General features: G+C 45.8%; 1 protein-coding gene across 1 annotated transcript in view; it reads left to right on the top strand.

Moving 5' to 3' along the window:
* LOC139298094 (latent-transforming growth factor beta-binding protein 2-like) overlaps positions 1 to 14,731 on the top strand; it is a 78,891-nt gene that overhangs the window by 48,970 nt on the left and 15,190 nt on the right. The window contains exons 10-29 of the mRNA XM_070920959.1: positions 1,235 to 1,357; positions 1,466 to 1,630; positions 3,129 to 3,530; positions 4,344 to 4,363; positions 4,609 to 4,645; positions 5,118 to 5,189; positions 6,042 to 6,167; positions 6,616 to 6,744; positions 6,960 to 7,079; positions 7,373 to 7,492; positions 9,786 to 9,905; positions 10,087 to 10,209; positions 10,323 to 10,448; positions 10,564 to 10,689; positions 10,891 to 11,016; positions 11,151 to 11,276; positions 11,797 to 11,922; positions 12,883 to 13,008; positions 13,283 to 13,402; positions 13,562 to 13,687. Coding sequence (XP_070777060.1) covers positions 1,235 to 1,357; positions 1,466 to 1,630; positions 3,129 to 3,530; positions 4,344 to 4,363; positions 4,609 to 4,645; positions 5,118 to 5,189; positions 6,042 to 6,167; positions 6,616 to 6,744; positions 6,960 to 7,079; positions 7,373 to 7,492; positions 9,786 to 9,905; positions 10,087 to 10,209; positions 10,323 to 10,448; positions 10,564 to 10,689; positions 10,891 to 11,016; positions 11,151 to 11,276; positions 11,797 to 11,922; positions 12,883 to 13,008; positions 13,283 to 13,402; positions 13,562 to 13,687 — 2,559 coding nt within the window. The remainder of the gene's footprint in view (positions 1 to 1,234; positions 1,358 to 1,465; positions 1,631 to 3,128; positions 3,531 to 4,343; positions 4,364 to 4,608; positions 4,646 to 5,117; positions 5,190 to 6,041; positions 6,168 to 6,615; positions 6,745 to 6,959; positions 7,080 to 7,372; positions 7,493 to 9,785; positions 9,906 to 10,086; positions 10,210 to 10,322; positions 10,449 to 10,563; positions 10,690 to 10,890; positions 11,017 to 11,150; positions 11,277 to 11,796; positions 11,923 to 12,882; positions 13,009 to 13,282; positions 13,403 to 13,561; positions 13,688 to 14,731) is intronic.

Genomic DNA, 14,731 nt, shown 5'->3' with positions numbered 1-14,731 from the left:
TGTCTCCACAGCATGTGCCTCGTCCTTACTCATCCAAACAGGTTGCTTTTGCTAACAGAGACACAGGCTTGTTTACATTGTCATGACATCAAGGCTGGAGGCTTTGTTCATTGTAAGGGCAGCTTTAGCTTTAGAACTAGTTCCTCCTGAGAGAGGTAGAAAAGTGCAAAGAAAAATGGGCAACAGAGATAGAAAAGAAGAAACAACAACAAACAAGAAAAAGAACATTGAGGCATTCCCTGGATTTGCTTCAGTCCACAGAATTTATCAGCCTCAATCCCATATACACTCACTTTTTCCAGCAGGAAGCAAAACAACAAAACAAGAGCAGATTAATTAGAATTGGGAAAATCGGTGGTGGCAGGCTGTCGGGTTCTAGTCGTCAAAGCAATGGGAAAAGACCTAATGATGTACTCTTTGTTTAACACGGTAGAACAACAAACTTTGCCTGGTCCCAATGTGATCGCATGACTAAGCGCCTGAAATATGTCCCCCTATGCTCCTGGCTGGCACATTAACTGGCTAGCTTGCCTCCATTTGGCTTAGTGGCTCAGGAACTGTTGGAGCTGTAAGCAAACTCCACTGGCCACTGCATCACTTCAGCACATGGTTCAGGCCAGACAGAGGGGGAAAAAAGACCACTTTATGACTTGCACTCATTGACGTAAGCTAAGGATGCTGTGATCTTATTGGATACCATAAAGGAAAGATGCTTAGGAGTATAATAATCTAAAACATTCTTCTATTTCCTCTGCGTCTGCTTGACGATCCAGATTCCAAAGTCAAGGTTACCACAGAATATCTTGCAGTCAGAAGGAAACATGATTGAGTGTATTCTGGTTTACAGTGGTCAAATTTATTGTGCATGTTTCCCTCATGTCATCACTCCTCTTTGCTTTCATACAATTGTGAAACCTGAAAGTTTCCATATTTCATCACCTTCTGGCAGCTGGTGATTCTGACTACATGATCCATTGCAATATTTTGTCACCTTTCAAGGTGTAAATGATTTCTAAAGCCTTACATCATCCCTGCTGGGCTGCAAGCATGGAAGCTCTGTATACTCAATGTGAAATGCAGTACACCGAATCTGATATTGCTTGTTGTACCAAGTTTGGTTGAGGGGTTCATTGGGAGTTCAAAACGAGGGAGATCTTGTCAGAGGAAAAACACCATATTTCCATAATCACAATGTACTAGATACTCCATGACTGACGTACCGCATATTTCACAGACATCAATGAGTGCCTGTTGCCTGGGATCTGTAAGAATGCCGAATGCCTCAACACCAAAGGAAGCTACAGGTGCATGTGTAAACCAGGCTTCATGTTAGACGCTGCCAGGAGCCACTGTGTCTGTAAGTATTGTTGCTTTTTCTTTGACTCATAACACATCATTTAAGGCCGTGGCCATTTTCTCGTGCATTGCATTGGAATATGATGGACATATTGACTTCTCTCCCCAGCGGACAAGGCTGTCTCTGACCAGAGGGCCTTCTGCTACCGATCGGTGTCAGCAGGCGCATGCTCCCTGCCGCTTGCTCAACACATCACCAAGCAGATCTGCTGCTGCAGCAGAGTGGGCAAGGCTTGGGGCCCTGGGTGTGATCGCTGCCCTTTGCCGGGTTCAGGTAGAGCCACCAAAAGTTACACTGCTGCTGCATGCGTCTCGAATTCTCCTCACCTCCTACACTGTTTAAATTCAAGACTTCTCTTCGTCCACCTTCCATTTCTGGTTTTACTGTACTTGCTGAAAAGGGATTTGCTTTGCTTAAACGCTTTTGCAGATATAAAATGTCATATGTAATCTTATGCAAGGGCTAGCAATGGTAGTGAAAGCACAGACAAAGATTATTTACCACTCAGTCACCATTCTGCTCTTCGCCAGGTTTGTAAAGCAGTTCAAAATAACCAAATGTGTTTGGAGTGGAAAAGGACCAAAAACATAACAGTTTTCATATTTTGGAGGCTACATAATAGTGGGAGTCAGTCCTGTGTTATCACTCCAATCCTCAGAGAGAAACCCCGCTAATAGACCGGCAAAGCTTCACAGCAGAAATAAATAGTTTGGCCAAGTGAAACATGGGAAGTAGTTGTCATCTTTTTTTTTTTTTCATACCGATCTAATCTTCAAAGTCTCTGAGAGAAACAGGCTGGTTTTATAGAGTGTCTGTACTGGCCAGTGATTCATGGGGATTGTCATAGATCAGATATCACAGACACAGACCTCCATGGTGCTGCGCAACCAGGACCGACACAGTACACAGACACACAACCTCTGATTATTTCGGATGCTGGCTTTTGTATGGCCTGACAAGCTGTTAGAGCCATGTTCTGAACAAAGCGGCCAGGACCATTACTTGTGATTTGGTAACAGGAGCCCGTTGACTTTCATTCCATATTTACTCCACTTCCTCTGATGTGGCTCCTGATCATATATAGCCCCACTTCCCTCCACTTTAAATTCATCATTCAGTAGCCTATCATATCCACGTTTCCTGCATTTACACAAGCATTTACAGCGACCACATATCTGTCATTACCCGTATCTCTATTCCAGACCCTTTTGGCGTAGAGTTGCTGGTTTCAGGTCAGGTAGGGGACACAGCGCTTCTCACTTGTAATGGATTCACCATCGCTGAGGTTTGTTGGGCTCCAGCACAAAGAGGTGCAGTCTCCCCTCCTATTATCTAGCCAGCCAATCCCCCATTAGCCTCTCACTCACACGCCTCTACACCAAAGAGTTCAAAGGTCAGTCAGTATTACATGATCCTCTACTTCCCCCACTGGCATGGCTGTGTCTGTTTGAGTGTGCAGATATCCCCCAATCTGTCCAAATCCCCTCGCTGGTCGCCCTCTGTGACAGCTGCCACTGGCCCGCCATTAGCTAGTTCCTGCAGCAATAGCCGAAACTCGACCTCTTCATTCTCAGCACATAGTAAAGCACAGCATGCTCAACGTAACAGTATTACACGGATGGCTTATGGTATTGCTAGTATCAGACAGAAATATCAGCCACAATCACACTCTGGCAGCGTTTTGTGTTAGCTTTAGGGGCCTGAGAGCAGGATGCAGAGGTGATGTTTTCTATGGCTCATTGTTTGCTGCTATGTGTTGCCTACCCTGCAGACCATTTCAAGGAGATCTGCCCAGCTGGTCACGGATATACCTACTCGCGCTCTGATGTGCAGATTTCTCTCAGACAGCTGGGTGAAGATGACCTGCAAAGCACAGGAGTGTCGTGGGAGGAGCAGAGCCCAACGTACCCTCAGCCTCCATCCTCCCAGCCCTCACTACCACTGCCTGGGAGGCCACAACACCCCAGCTACCCACAGACGCCACAAGTACCCCAATATCCTGAGTACCCTGAGACGCCACAAGCACCCCAATACCCTGAGTACCCTGAGACGCCACAAGCACCCCAATACCCTGAGTACCCTGAGACACCACAATCACCCCGGTACCCTCTGACGCCCCAGCAGCCTCTCCATCCCTCTCACCCAGCCAGAGAGACACCTGAACAGCCGGAAGGTGAGAATAAAATGTTTCATAAATTAAATTGACTTTGAGGTTGGTAAATGTTTAGCTTGAATGGTAAAGAGATGAATATGTTGTACATATTATGCACTTAGGCCTTGGAGTTATCCAAACGTGGTGTTCCCTTAACCACTTGCATATTTTTACCACAACCCATGGCACAAACAATGCAGGACAACTGAGTGATACAAAGTAGGATCTAATTTTCTATTGTTCTATATGCGTTTTTTTTGTGAGAATCCAAACATCAACAGGATGTTTTGATTTCCATAGATAAATGCTTGATCCAACATCGAGCATATTCTGTAGAAGTACTCATGTCTCCCATCCATCAAAGTGAAACCCCTTCACTGCAGCGCACACAAGTAATCCACATTGGCCATATATCTAAATCCTCAGGATTTTCTGTAAATGTATCTTCCTGATTTAATGCTTGTGAGATACTTTATTGGCAAAGCTATGATGTCTTGATTTATATGAGGAGACAATTCTGTAAATATTTGGGGATTTTTGTCTTCATTATCAGAGATATCTATTTCCTTGTCTCTCTTTGCATTGTTCCTTGTCCAGTAGTCCTCACTACTTTTCTGATACAACTCTCTCTGTCTGGCTTAGAGGATAAATGTGCCGTAAGCTTTGTTTTATTAGAAATAAAGACCTCCAAAGCTGCAAGTCAAGTGCCTGAGGAGATTGTTGTTGTTGTTGTTGTGTGTGCTGTGTATAGTCTGTAATGGTACTTGTTAATGCGAACAGAATGTCAACTTTTGCTACTGATAAACTTTTTCTCTTCTTTCTGTCTTGTGGCAGATGTGGAAATTCTGAGCCTGGTAAGTTCTCCCTCCCTGACAACCTCTTGGCACATACTTTTGAAATGTTTACCTCGATATGCTCCAGCTATCTCAGCTGGAGGGTTTGTTATGATTATATAACTTATTCAGACCACATTTTGGTGGATACACACACCTAATTAGCACTGACTATGACGACAAAAGCAGACATACAGTATGAACAGGAATATGGTGATGAAATGCAACCAAAATCTTTGACAAGTAATATTTTGCTTGTTTTCTAGCCAGCTGTTGTGACTGACTCACCACTGAAATATCCAGGTATTTGTTTCTTGGCTTTACTCACTCTTATACAACTCTACTTGTTCACCATCAACAAGTGCCTCAACGCTGTCATTGTGGTTTGGTTTAGCATCTCTAAGCTCGGGGGCCGATAGTAGTTTCAATCAGACACAGACACGTGATGCATTTTCTATGAATTGCTCTTTCCTGCGCAGCGGGTCTCAATCCTCTGCGCTGCCCTCATGCCAGTGAAAACATTGACATTAAAGTCTGAAGGTTGACTATGTTCAATGAGTCTACTTGATTTATTTTGGTCATTGCACTGTTTTTAGCCCAGAGAAAAGAGTAGATCATTTTTATATAGCTGGCCAGTGAGTGACAGCTGAGGCAGTAGTGGTTGGGAAAACAAGCAGTTCCTCGTTTAGGCTGTAGAGAATGAGGACTTACTATGTGTCACAGTGTTAGTGGTTCACTGTGTTTGCACTCACCCAGTCTTGATCCCTCTTCACAGAGACTTCTCCAGACTCCTCCATCATCAGCCAGAGGCCAGATTCAAAGCACACAACCCGCACAGACTCCACAGGTTAAACATACGTTAGAATGTCTTAAACACTGGATACATATCTAAAATCACTAATGCCTTATTGACAGGTGAGTATGGAGCTGTAGGATCAGCATGCACAAGGGCAGCATGGAGCTCAACTCTTCATTTTTTATGCTCTCAGTCAACTGCTGGCAGACAGCAGCCCATCTCATGAGACATTTTTTAAGGCTTACCCAGAGTTAAGCCGAGGAGAGCTTGTATGCTTTTATTTGACCCCTTTTCTCAGAGCCAATTTGGCTTGAAGATGCCGTGCTGCACAGAGGGCGAGGAACCAAGAAAGAGTGTGCCTCATGGAAGGGGAAGCTGAGCAAACAGAGGCCAGATTTGTGAAAAATGGAGGAAGAGTGGAAGACAGGGTTAAAGTGTGTTTGGGTGACAGAGAGAGCGAGAGGAAGAGCGGTAGGGGGAGATAAAGGAAGTGAGGAGAATTTACAGTAATCCTGTAGAGAAATTCATACTGTAGTGAGGTTTTCTCTCCTTAACCAGACACAGGGGCCCAGTACAGTGTCTCTGTTTTACCATAGTCCATTTGGACGGAAAAAGAGAGGAACAACACTAATGTCAGGCTCTACTGTGCATGACCTGTTTCTCGCCGACCCTCTTTGTAAGAGCTCCATACCACCTGTTAGAACACTACAGTGCTATAAAACCTGTCCTCTCATCCAAGACCCCACCTATAAAACAGCAAGATGGGTTCCCATGGAGAGCAACATGTGTTAGTGGAATGCAGTTGTTTTTTTTAGTGTCTGTAATGTTATGTAACCTTAGGTCAATAATACTTCTGTCTGTTTCCTTAGTAATGACTGTGCACATCTCTGTGGCTTTTCGTAGGTATTGACAAGTGTGCCACCACGCCCGCCATATGTGGCCGTGGGAAATGTATTCCCGTGCAGACTGGCTACACCTGCCAGTGCGAGCAAGGATTCAAGCTCAGTGCGCTGCAGACCAACTGCATTGGTAAGCATTGATGGGAGAGAGAGAGAGGGAGGCGGAGTATGAGACGGGGGGAGGGGCACACAAACACACACATGCCGACACCCGAGGCCCCCCGCGGCTCTGTCTATCATCATCCCTGTGCGAGCAAGTCCTCAACACCAAACATTACACGGCACAGAAGCCTTGAGAAATGAAGCGAGCCAAAATGAAAGGGATCCGTTTGTTTATGTTGACCTGTTCCGTGATGCCTGACAACAGCGTACAGGCCATCCAAAGATCTGCCAGGGTGCTGTGATCCCTTACCTCACGGTGAAGGCCTTGGCCGCAGCCTCCGCTCTGCCTCGGCTGGGCTGAGGACCATCACTGACGAATGCTTGGAAAGTGGACAGTCTCTTCTGGTGAAATGGAACTGCAATGTAATGTAATGCATTCGATCTCTTTGACTTTCTTGCTCTGTCGCCCGTTGCAGATGTGAATGAGTGTGACGAGGACCCATGTGAAGGGAAGGGTCGCTGTATAAACAACTATGGCTCCTATACCTGTCAGTGCCACAGCGGCTACAGCCAGGTGATCACCCAGAACAGGAAGTTCTGTCAAGGTGAGACACAACCCAAATGACAGCAGGAGACATAATGTTTCCAGTGGATGAAAGCCACCACAGACTGCTGTTAGCTTGCTGACTCTCTGTTAGAGCACCGCAAGTTCTTGTCTGTCAACACCGTTCATTTAAAAAGCATCCTGCCCTAATTAAAGCTGTGGAACACAATAGTCACTTTCTTTTCCGTTCTCCTTGGTTTTCATTCAAACTGGCAGACATTAATGAGTGCAGTATGCCCAACAAGTGCCAGAATGGCAACTGCGTCAACACAGAAGGATCTTACACCTGTGAATGCAACAGTGGCTACGCCAAGTCCTGGAGAGGCCTATGTGAAGGTGACACGCACGCACAAGCGCCTACGCACTCATAATCAAATTCACGTAACAGCACAATCCTAGCCAGACCTATTTGTTTGCTGCCATGAGTTAATGTGTAGCCGGTAACAAAACACGTGTATTTTCCTCTAGTCGAAGCCAGGAAGAAAACTAAGCTCACTTCGTGACAGAAGTGTGTTTGTATATATTAGCATTTGTGACCTAACACCCTCTTTCTTCCATGCATGTGCACATTGTTTTAGCAACAAATAATTCAAATGATTATTTTCATGTCCCACCTTCTCCCCGAGCAGATGTAGATGAGTGCAGAGATCCCGGCTCCTGTCCCAATGGTGTCTGCATCAACACTCTCGGCTCCTTCCAGTGCCAGGGTTGCGGCCCGGGGTTCAGGCCTGTCGATGAAAGATGTGTGGGTAAGGCAACCCCACACCCCGTCATAGGAGCAGCACCACCACCTCTGCCCGAACTCCAAAGGGTGTTTCTGACCGCTGCATGGAAATAAACTGGGTTTCCCCTCTGTAAAAGCTTCCTGTGTTAGGTAACATTTACGTAGACAAAGCTGCTGCTCCCGGTTGGCATCACCAAAAATAACCAAGGCAGCATGGCAACAAGTCGTGCCGTTAAGGACTTTCTGACAGCTTATGATGCAGTACAGTTCGCTAAATAGCACAAGCTGAATTAGTTTCACTGAATTGCGTTTTTTTTTGTTGACATGCTGACTGCTGAAGTGCACGGAAATTATATAAAATAAATTGCGTTTTATACTTCTAAAGACTTTATATTGGATGTTTTATGTCCACTACTGGGCCCCCACACGACAGCCCAAAACCACAGTGATGATGGCTGCGTTGCGTGGGCCGTGCACAACCCTCCGCCCCTCTCTCTCCATTCAGTGTTTCCACGTATGATATATCAACTCCTCCACCCAGCAGCCTCTGCATATCCCTAATATTGTTTAAACACAGTCACTGTGTTATTGCTGATCTTTCGATATCACTGGCCCCCGTAAAAAGATTGTTTATAATACTTCAATTTGGGAGAGTCCAAATATTTTCTCTTGGCCACAGCCTTGAACAAACAGCATATTATTGTTGGAGAACTCCGGCCACTGTATAGTCGGGCCCAGCGGAGGCCGGCGAGGCGTTATTGCCACTGCTGGGCTAGGTGAGAGGACCGAGTCACAGGAGATGCATGAGAAGGTCCAAGGGTCAATTCCCCACTGCGAAGAGACACCACAAGCAAACAAATTCTCTCACTCACCCATAGTGTTGTCTGTGGTCCACTGTAAAACTCTTCCTGCGGATTACCAGATTTGAACACACAAATGGCCAACAAACTACATTTGGTGTGTGTTGTTTTTAAGCTAGCAGCTCCCAACCTGAAAGTGGCCCTGTTACATAAGAGCCTGACTTGTGTTACTTACCACATCCCCTCTCTGTGACCTTGCACCCCTCTAATTTGTTTGGAAACCGAAGCTCCTGGAGTGAGTATTCCAGAAATGTGAAAAGCTGAAAGACCGAATGAGGATGGAAAATATGGAAATGTGTATAAATAGTAGCTGAGAGGAACCCTGCAAATGAGGTATAACACTGGAGGTAAATATTTTCGCTCTGAACATCCGCCCAGGCAGCGCTAACAGGCCTGCAGTATACGTCTGGCGCTGTGGGAGTCACATAAAACAGGCAACATGAGCGCAGGGTTTCCAGCATTTGCTTCAGTCAATTGACGGTAGCACAGTGGTTTGGGCCCAATTGGCCGAATCGTGGATAAGCCTAATTGCTGGTGTGATAGAGAAAACAGCTCCATTCCCTTGTCAGGGCTTATCGCGGAGGCCTGAGAGATGCCTGATGATTGCAGAAACAAAGCAACGGGCCACACTGACAGACGTCTGGCAGTGCCCACAGCCAGGCAAACAAAACCCAGTGTGTGACTCTCTCGCAGTGTTTTCACTGTGTGAGCTCTCTGTTTTGGCATCTCTATCACCTCTCAGTCGCGTCCTCTCTCCACCTCCTTTGCAGACAAATACTTTTCCTTCCTCTCCCCCCTTTCCCTTTCCTCTGTTAATGTCTCTTTCTCTGTCTCTTGCACTGGCACAATAAGACTTCACTTCAGACTTTCTCCTCCTACACCTTCGCCTAACCTGAAAAACTGCCATTGTTAACACTTGATAAATTCCACTATAAAACATTATTTCTGCGTGAGGTTTTCCACAAACATAATTCCTGGGTAAACTGTTCTGACTCATGAAATGGAAAAGACAGCTACTGCTGCAAATAGTAAAAGGCCTTCATGAATGAGATTTGGGTCTGTGCACTGATGTACTTTAATGGCTGCTGATTTTGCACTCTAATTGCACTGTAATCGTTTCCCCTTTACTTATTTTGTATACGTCTTTATTTTCTGTATCTTATTGTTATTTCCTGCTGCAGTGGCCCAATTTCACTTTGCATCTTATATTTTATCTTGTGTTAAAGGGTCGCTACAACCAAATTACAAAAATCGGCGGTATTGGCGTGGCAGCAGAAATCTCAGAGTTGGATGTTTTAAATAAAAATGAATTTGCATGTCTAGATAACACTAGAAGTAGAGTGAGTGAGACTTTTAATTTGGCTGAACTGACTCTTTACTCACACATTGTATTTGTGGATGAAAGCTGAAATCCTTCTCACATATGTCGTGTCCTGACCTGAACTCTTCCGTCCTCAGATGTAAACGAGTGCTTGAACCAAACTGTGTGCGGTCCTGGTAGGTGTGTCAACACAGAGGGCTCCTATAGGTGCAACTGTTTCCAAGGATACAAGCTCTCACCGGACAACGTTTGCCAAGGTAACTGTCAGTCAGGAAGCCAGTCAGACATATCAAAGTAACAGCTTTGTGAATAGTTCTCCGCAGTGCTACTACAGAAGCCTCGTGGCACCACTGAAGGTTTATGAAAAGGCTACAAAGGGTTAGTGGTTGTCTTTATTTTCTGAGGCCCCCTCTTTTCTCTTCTGTATCTCCCCTCCAGATGTGGACGAGTGTGTGCTCCCAGGAGTCTGTCTCCACGGCCGCTGTGTCAATCTGGACGGCACCCACAAATGCACCTGTAACCATGGTTACCAAGTCACCTCAGACAATAAAGCCTGTGAAGGTCTGCAAAGGATTATCCAGAGCTGTTGGGTGTAACTCATCACTGCATACTTCTCAGCTGGTGGAGCTCTCTCGACAGCAGAATAATGTCTGCAAATTATTTATTTTTGTTAGATGTCAACGAGTGTGCAACTGGTAATGTGTGCCCCGCGGGAATTTGCATCAACGCCGCGGGTTCCTACGATTGCCAGAACTGCAGGCCTGGGTTTGGACCATCTGCTGATGGACTGAGATGTGAAGGTGTGAAATCGGCTTTCTAATGATTTACAGTAAACTGCAGTTTTTCTGACAAACACTGGTAGATATTGATGATTTGTCTGCCCAGCTGTAGTGAATTTGGTATTTTTGTTTCCAGATGTGGATGAGTGTGCCCAGGGTGACTTGTGTCTTGGTGGGGTGTGTGCCAACACGGAGGGATCCTACACCTGTACCAGATGTAAGGCTGGCTACAGGGTGTCTCAAGACCGGCAGAGGTGTGAAGGTAAATTCAATCTCCAGCTGTGCTCCTCATTCAGTGAAAACCATTAGCACAGTTACTACTGTTGAAGACTTACTCAACACATCTGGGCAGTTTGTCAACTCACCATTAAAACTCCTTTGCTGTGCGACTGAATTCCCTCTGCATATTATTCAGTATTTATAGGGATGTCTATGCGTGTCTGTGCTGGTGTGTTTCTTCCAGATGTTGATGAGTGCCAGTCCCTGTCTACCTGTGCCAACGGGATCTGTCTAAACTCGGAAGGCTCTTACACCTGTGAGAACTGCCCTACAGGGTACAGAGTATCATATGACGGGGAGCTCTGTGAAGGTTGGTTTATTCAATACCACTCATCTAAATGAACTCCTGCATAACACCATATGTATATTGAATTTAGCCTGTAGTGGTTCTTGCCTTTTATCGTGAATTTGCAGTGAATATCTAACAGTCTGTGTTGTTTTCAGATATTGATGAGTGTGCGCTGTCCACTACGTGCCCCCAGGGAACATGTACAAACACAGAAGGTTCCTTCACATGTATCATCTGTCAACCTGGTTTCAGAGTCTCTGAGGATGGACAACAGTGCGATGGTGAGGCTTTTGGCTGTGTTTGTGAGTGCAGGAATGTGCTTTTGTTATGTTTGTATACTTGAGCACAGGTGTGCGTAGCTTCCTCTTCTATTCAAACATGCCGGGCCTTGCCTTAATACCCAACAAAGTCGCGGTTAAGGGTGAATGTGCCAGCTGGTTCGGGTTGTATGTAAACAGCATCAGGTGTGACAGCTTTGACCCCAAAGCCTCATCATCTGAGCTCAAAATCCCAGAATACTCCTTCTAGACATCACATCATGGCTGGATCGTAAACCCCTCCGCCTCTGGCACCGCTCATCTGATCCTTGCTCAACACAATGAGACACCAGCCCTCAAATAGAACAAAATGATGTCAGGTGAATGTCCTGCAGATAGCTCAGCTAAAAAGATAGAGGTGTCGACATTTGTAATTCCCGGTTCCAGTGATTATCGATCTAACTGATTACAACTGGCGGGCTTTATTTATTTGAAGCCAGAGATGGTAATCTGTGCTATGATGTGTCCATGTATTTGTGTCCAGATGTGGATGAGTGCTTGGTGGCTAACACGTGCCCGGGCCAGCTGTGCCTGAACACCCCAGGATCCTACACTTGCAGGAGCTGTGGAGCCGGCCTGCAACTGTCTGAGGATGGTTACGGCTGTGAGGGTAAAACTACTTCTGTGTTTACCTGCCTGCTTAGAACAGTTTGAACCGTCATCATGGTAAACATTAGGCCAATTTTACAGTGGACTGCAGCGAAAAAGGAATGTATTAGACCCAGAGCATGATTACAGAAAATCTTTACAGTGCTCAGTAATTTGTCATGACATGATTTATGAGATCAATGCAGTGAAACGGCTGCTTTGACGAATCCGGGGAGGTTAGATCTGTCATGACTTCATGGGAAGCAGAAAAGGAATGATTATTTAAATGGATTCAAACATGGCCTCAGTTAGTCATATATGCTGTGCTGTGTTTTTGAATGGAAGTGTGGGTCTAGCCCAAGAGGAAGATCCCCCACTGATATGTGTCTTTGCACTGGGAACGAGTTTTACAAAACAAGCCAAGGTCCAAGTCGGCCTCTGATAGGATTTTAATGGATGTCTCTGATGCCATGGAAAATATTAAGGGCTTAATTTGAAATGAAGTCAACCACTCCCCTGTCTTCCACGTACTGCAGCGAGCTCTCGCCCTGCTGAACTCGCTCTGTTCACCCAAAGGCAAAATTGAGCCGTCTCAATCACTTAACAATGGCCCACACTATTTTCTCCGTAAGAAATACAATCTGTACTGGCTCCAGGAATTTCCAATGATCACATAACAGCGAGCCAGGGACTGTTTGTAGATACAGTAATTATACGCCACCTGTAATAGCTTGCTGTTTTGGATTCGATGACCGTCCCGCATACTTATCTTTCCACCCTTTTTAATAAAACACTGTCAGTGCGGTCTAATAAAGAGGGCTTTGCTTACTGTATGTTCGGCAGTATGTTAGGCTGAGTCAGCCATTAAGCATTTTCTAACTGATAAGACAGTGAGCGATCAAAAAGTGGACTCTTTCGAGGTCCCTTTGCTTAAGATGATAACCTATAGCTAACCTTTTCTTCTTCTGCTGCTGCCTCTTAGATGTTGACGAGTGCCAGGCCCCAGGTGCGTGCCCCATGGGTGTTTGCACCAACACAGAGGGCTCCTTCTCCTGCATGGCCTGTGACCCAGGCTTCACGGTGGCACCCAGCGGGCTCTCATGTGAAGGTACCGTACAGTGGGTGGCTCACTGTGGTCACTAAAATTTATGATTCCTGCGCAATCGTTTTCATCTGTTCCAGCGCAGTATGACCTACTATAATAAGAGTAAGTCATTACTTGCTGATGTAGATGATGCATGTCTTTTCTGACATGCTCACTGCGGTCTGGAAGCTGTTAGTCCAAAATGACAAAACTTGGGAAAAAAAGTGAGACCCAGTGATTTACAGCTGGTGTCAATGTGTCATACTGATGACGTTTGTGTATGTGTGTGTCAATGCAGATGTGAATGAATGTGAGGACAACAGCCTGTGTCTGGGAGGCCAGTGCACCAACCTCATCGGCTCCTATAGCTGCTCCTGCCCCGTTGGTCTGGAGCTGGTGGATGAGTCGTCCTGCAGAGGTATACACACACACACACACACACACACACACACACACACACACACTCTGGGTCATCTGACACATAAAATATACCATTAGTGGTTAGCCGTTTCTCGTGGCTTACCTCATGTTGGCATCTTGACACAGCTGTGTGTGTGTGTATATTTCTGTGTGACAGATATCAATGAGTGTTTAACCATCGTGGGGATCTGCGGAGAAGGAGACTGTCTGAACACTGAGGGCTCCTACACGTGCATCTGTCCTGACGGATATACCACAATCGATGGAAGGACCGGCTGCCAAGGTACAGTAACACACTGCTGCAAGAGCACTAATAGCCATGGGAAATTATTTTTCAGAGGATTTTATGGGTTTTGTGTAATTGGGTGAGGCAGAGTCAAAACTTGAGAAAAAGTTGGTAATAATGTAATAATGGTTTTAGCCCATATTGCTCAAGTCATTTTACAGTAACCTTGTTGGCTTGCAGAAGTTTCTTCAGTCAGTGCAGGCAGGCTGACAGACAGCATCCACACCATACTGTCCTGGGTGCTGAGACCAGGCCTGGGCCTCCTGGCATGGGTGCTCAGGCCAGCCTGTCTGTGTAATGGGCCATGGCCTCATCAACTGTCTCAGCTCACTCGCTCTCCGCTCGGACATCAGTTTGATGTTATTCCAGTCGCACCCAGTGACCCACTGGTCATAGCGATGGGAAAAAAAAATTGCCTGATCGCCAGCTAAGGAAGGCTTTTGTTTTCAACAAACTGGAGCATTTGCTTTCAAAATACATGAAATAACTCTGGCTAGGATGTCAGAATTGGATCAGTGTTGTTTCTGGTGTGTCCTGCAAGTGCAGTAAGAGGTGAGGTTAAGTAAACGGCAGGTTGTCTGGCAGTGAAGTATCCTTTCGTGATGTGAAGCAGGTAGGTTTGGGTCTCTGGGTCCAGGCCCCTGCAAGATGCTGGCATGGGCAAGTTTAACTTACAGTAGAGGACCAGGGTCAGTCCCCGAAAAGGGGCATTCTTCCACTGAGGCTTTGGCCTTGGAGTACCTTAGATATCATCCACAGACTGCAGGTACTTTTGGCTGCCCGCCACAACAAATACTGGGCTCTAATTATCCTATAAATCAGCAGTTGTCGTATATTTTCATGCAGCCTGCCATTGTGTGTACAGTGCTGACACAATGAAAGCCAGACCCCTCTGACATGAGCCCATGAGCCTGCAGGGGGAAGTGAAGGGAGGATGAAGGTATGTGAGTTTATGGGAATGAAAGATGGATTTTGTCAGGTGAGGCCAAAATGATACTTGGCCTTGACCAGACCAGTCTTTCAGCAAAAACAGAACATACC

This window comes from Enoplosus armatus, chromosome 15, assembly GCF_043641665.1.
Source record: "Enoplosus armatus isolate fEnoArm2 chromosome 15, fEnoArm2.hap1, whole genome shotgun sequence".
In the NCBI taxonomy this organism is placed as follows: Eukaryota; Metazoa; Chordata; class Actinopteri; order Centrarchiformes; family Enoplosidae; genus Enoplosus; species Enoplosus armatus.
Note: the sequence above shows the minus strand (reverse complement) of the source record. Positions and strands in the feature narration are given on the sequence as shown.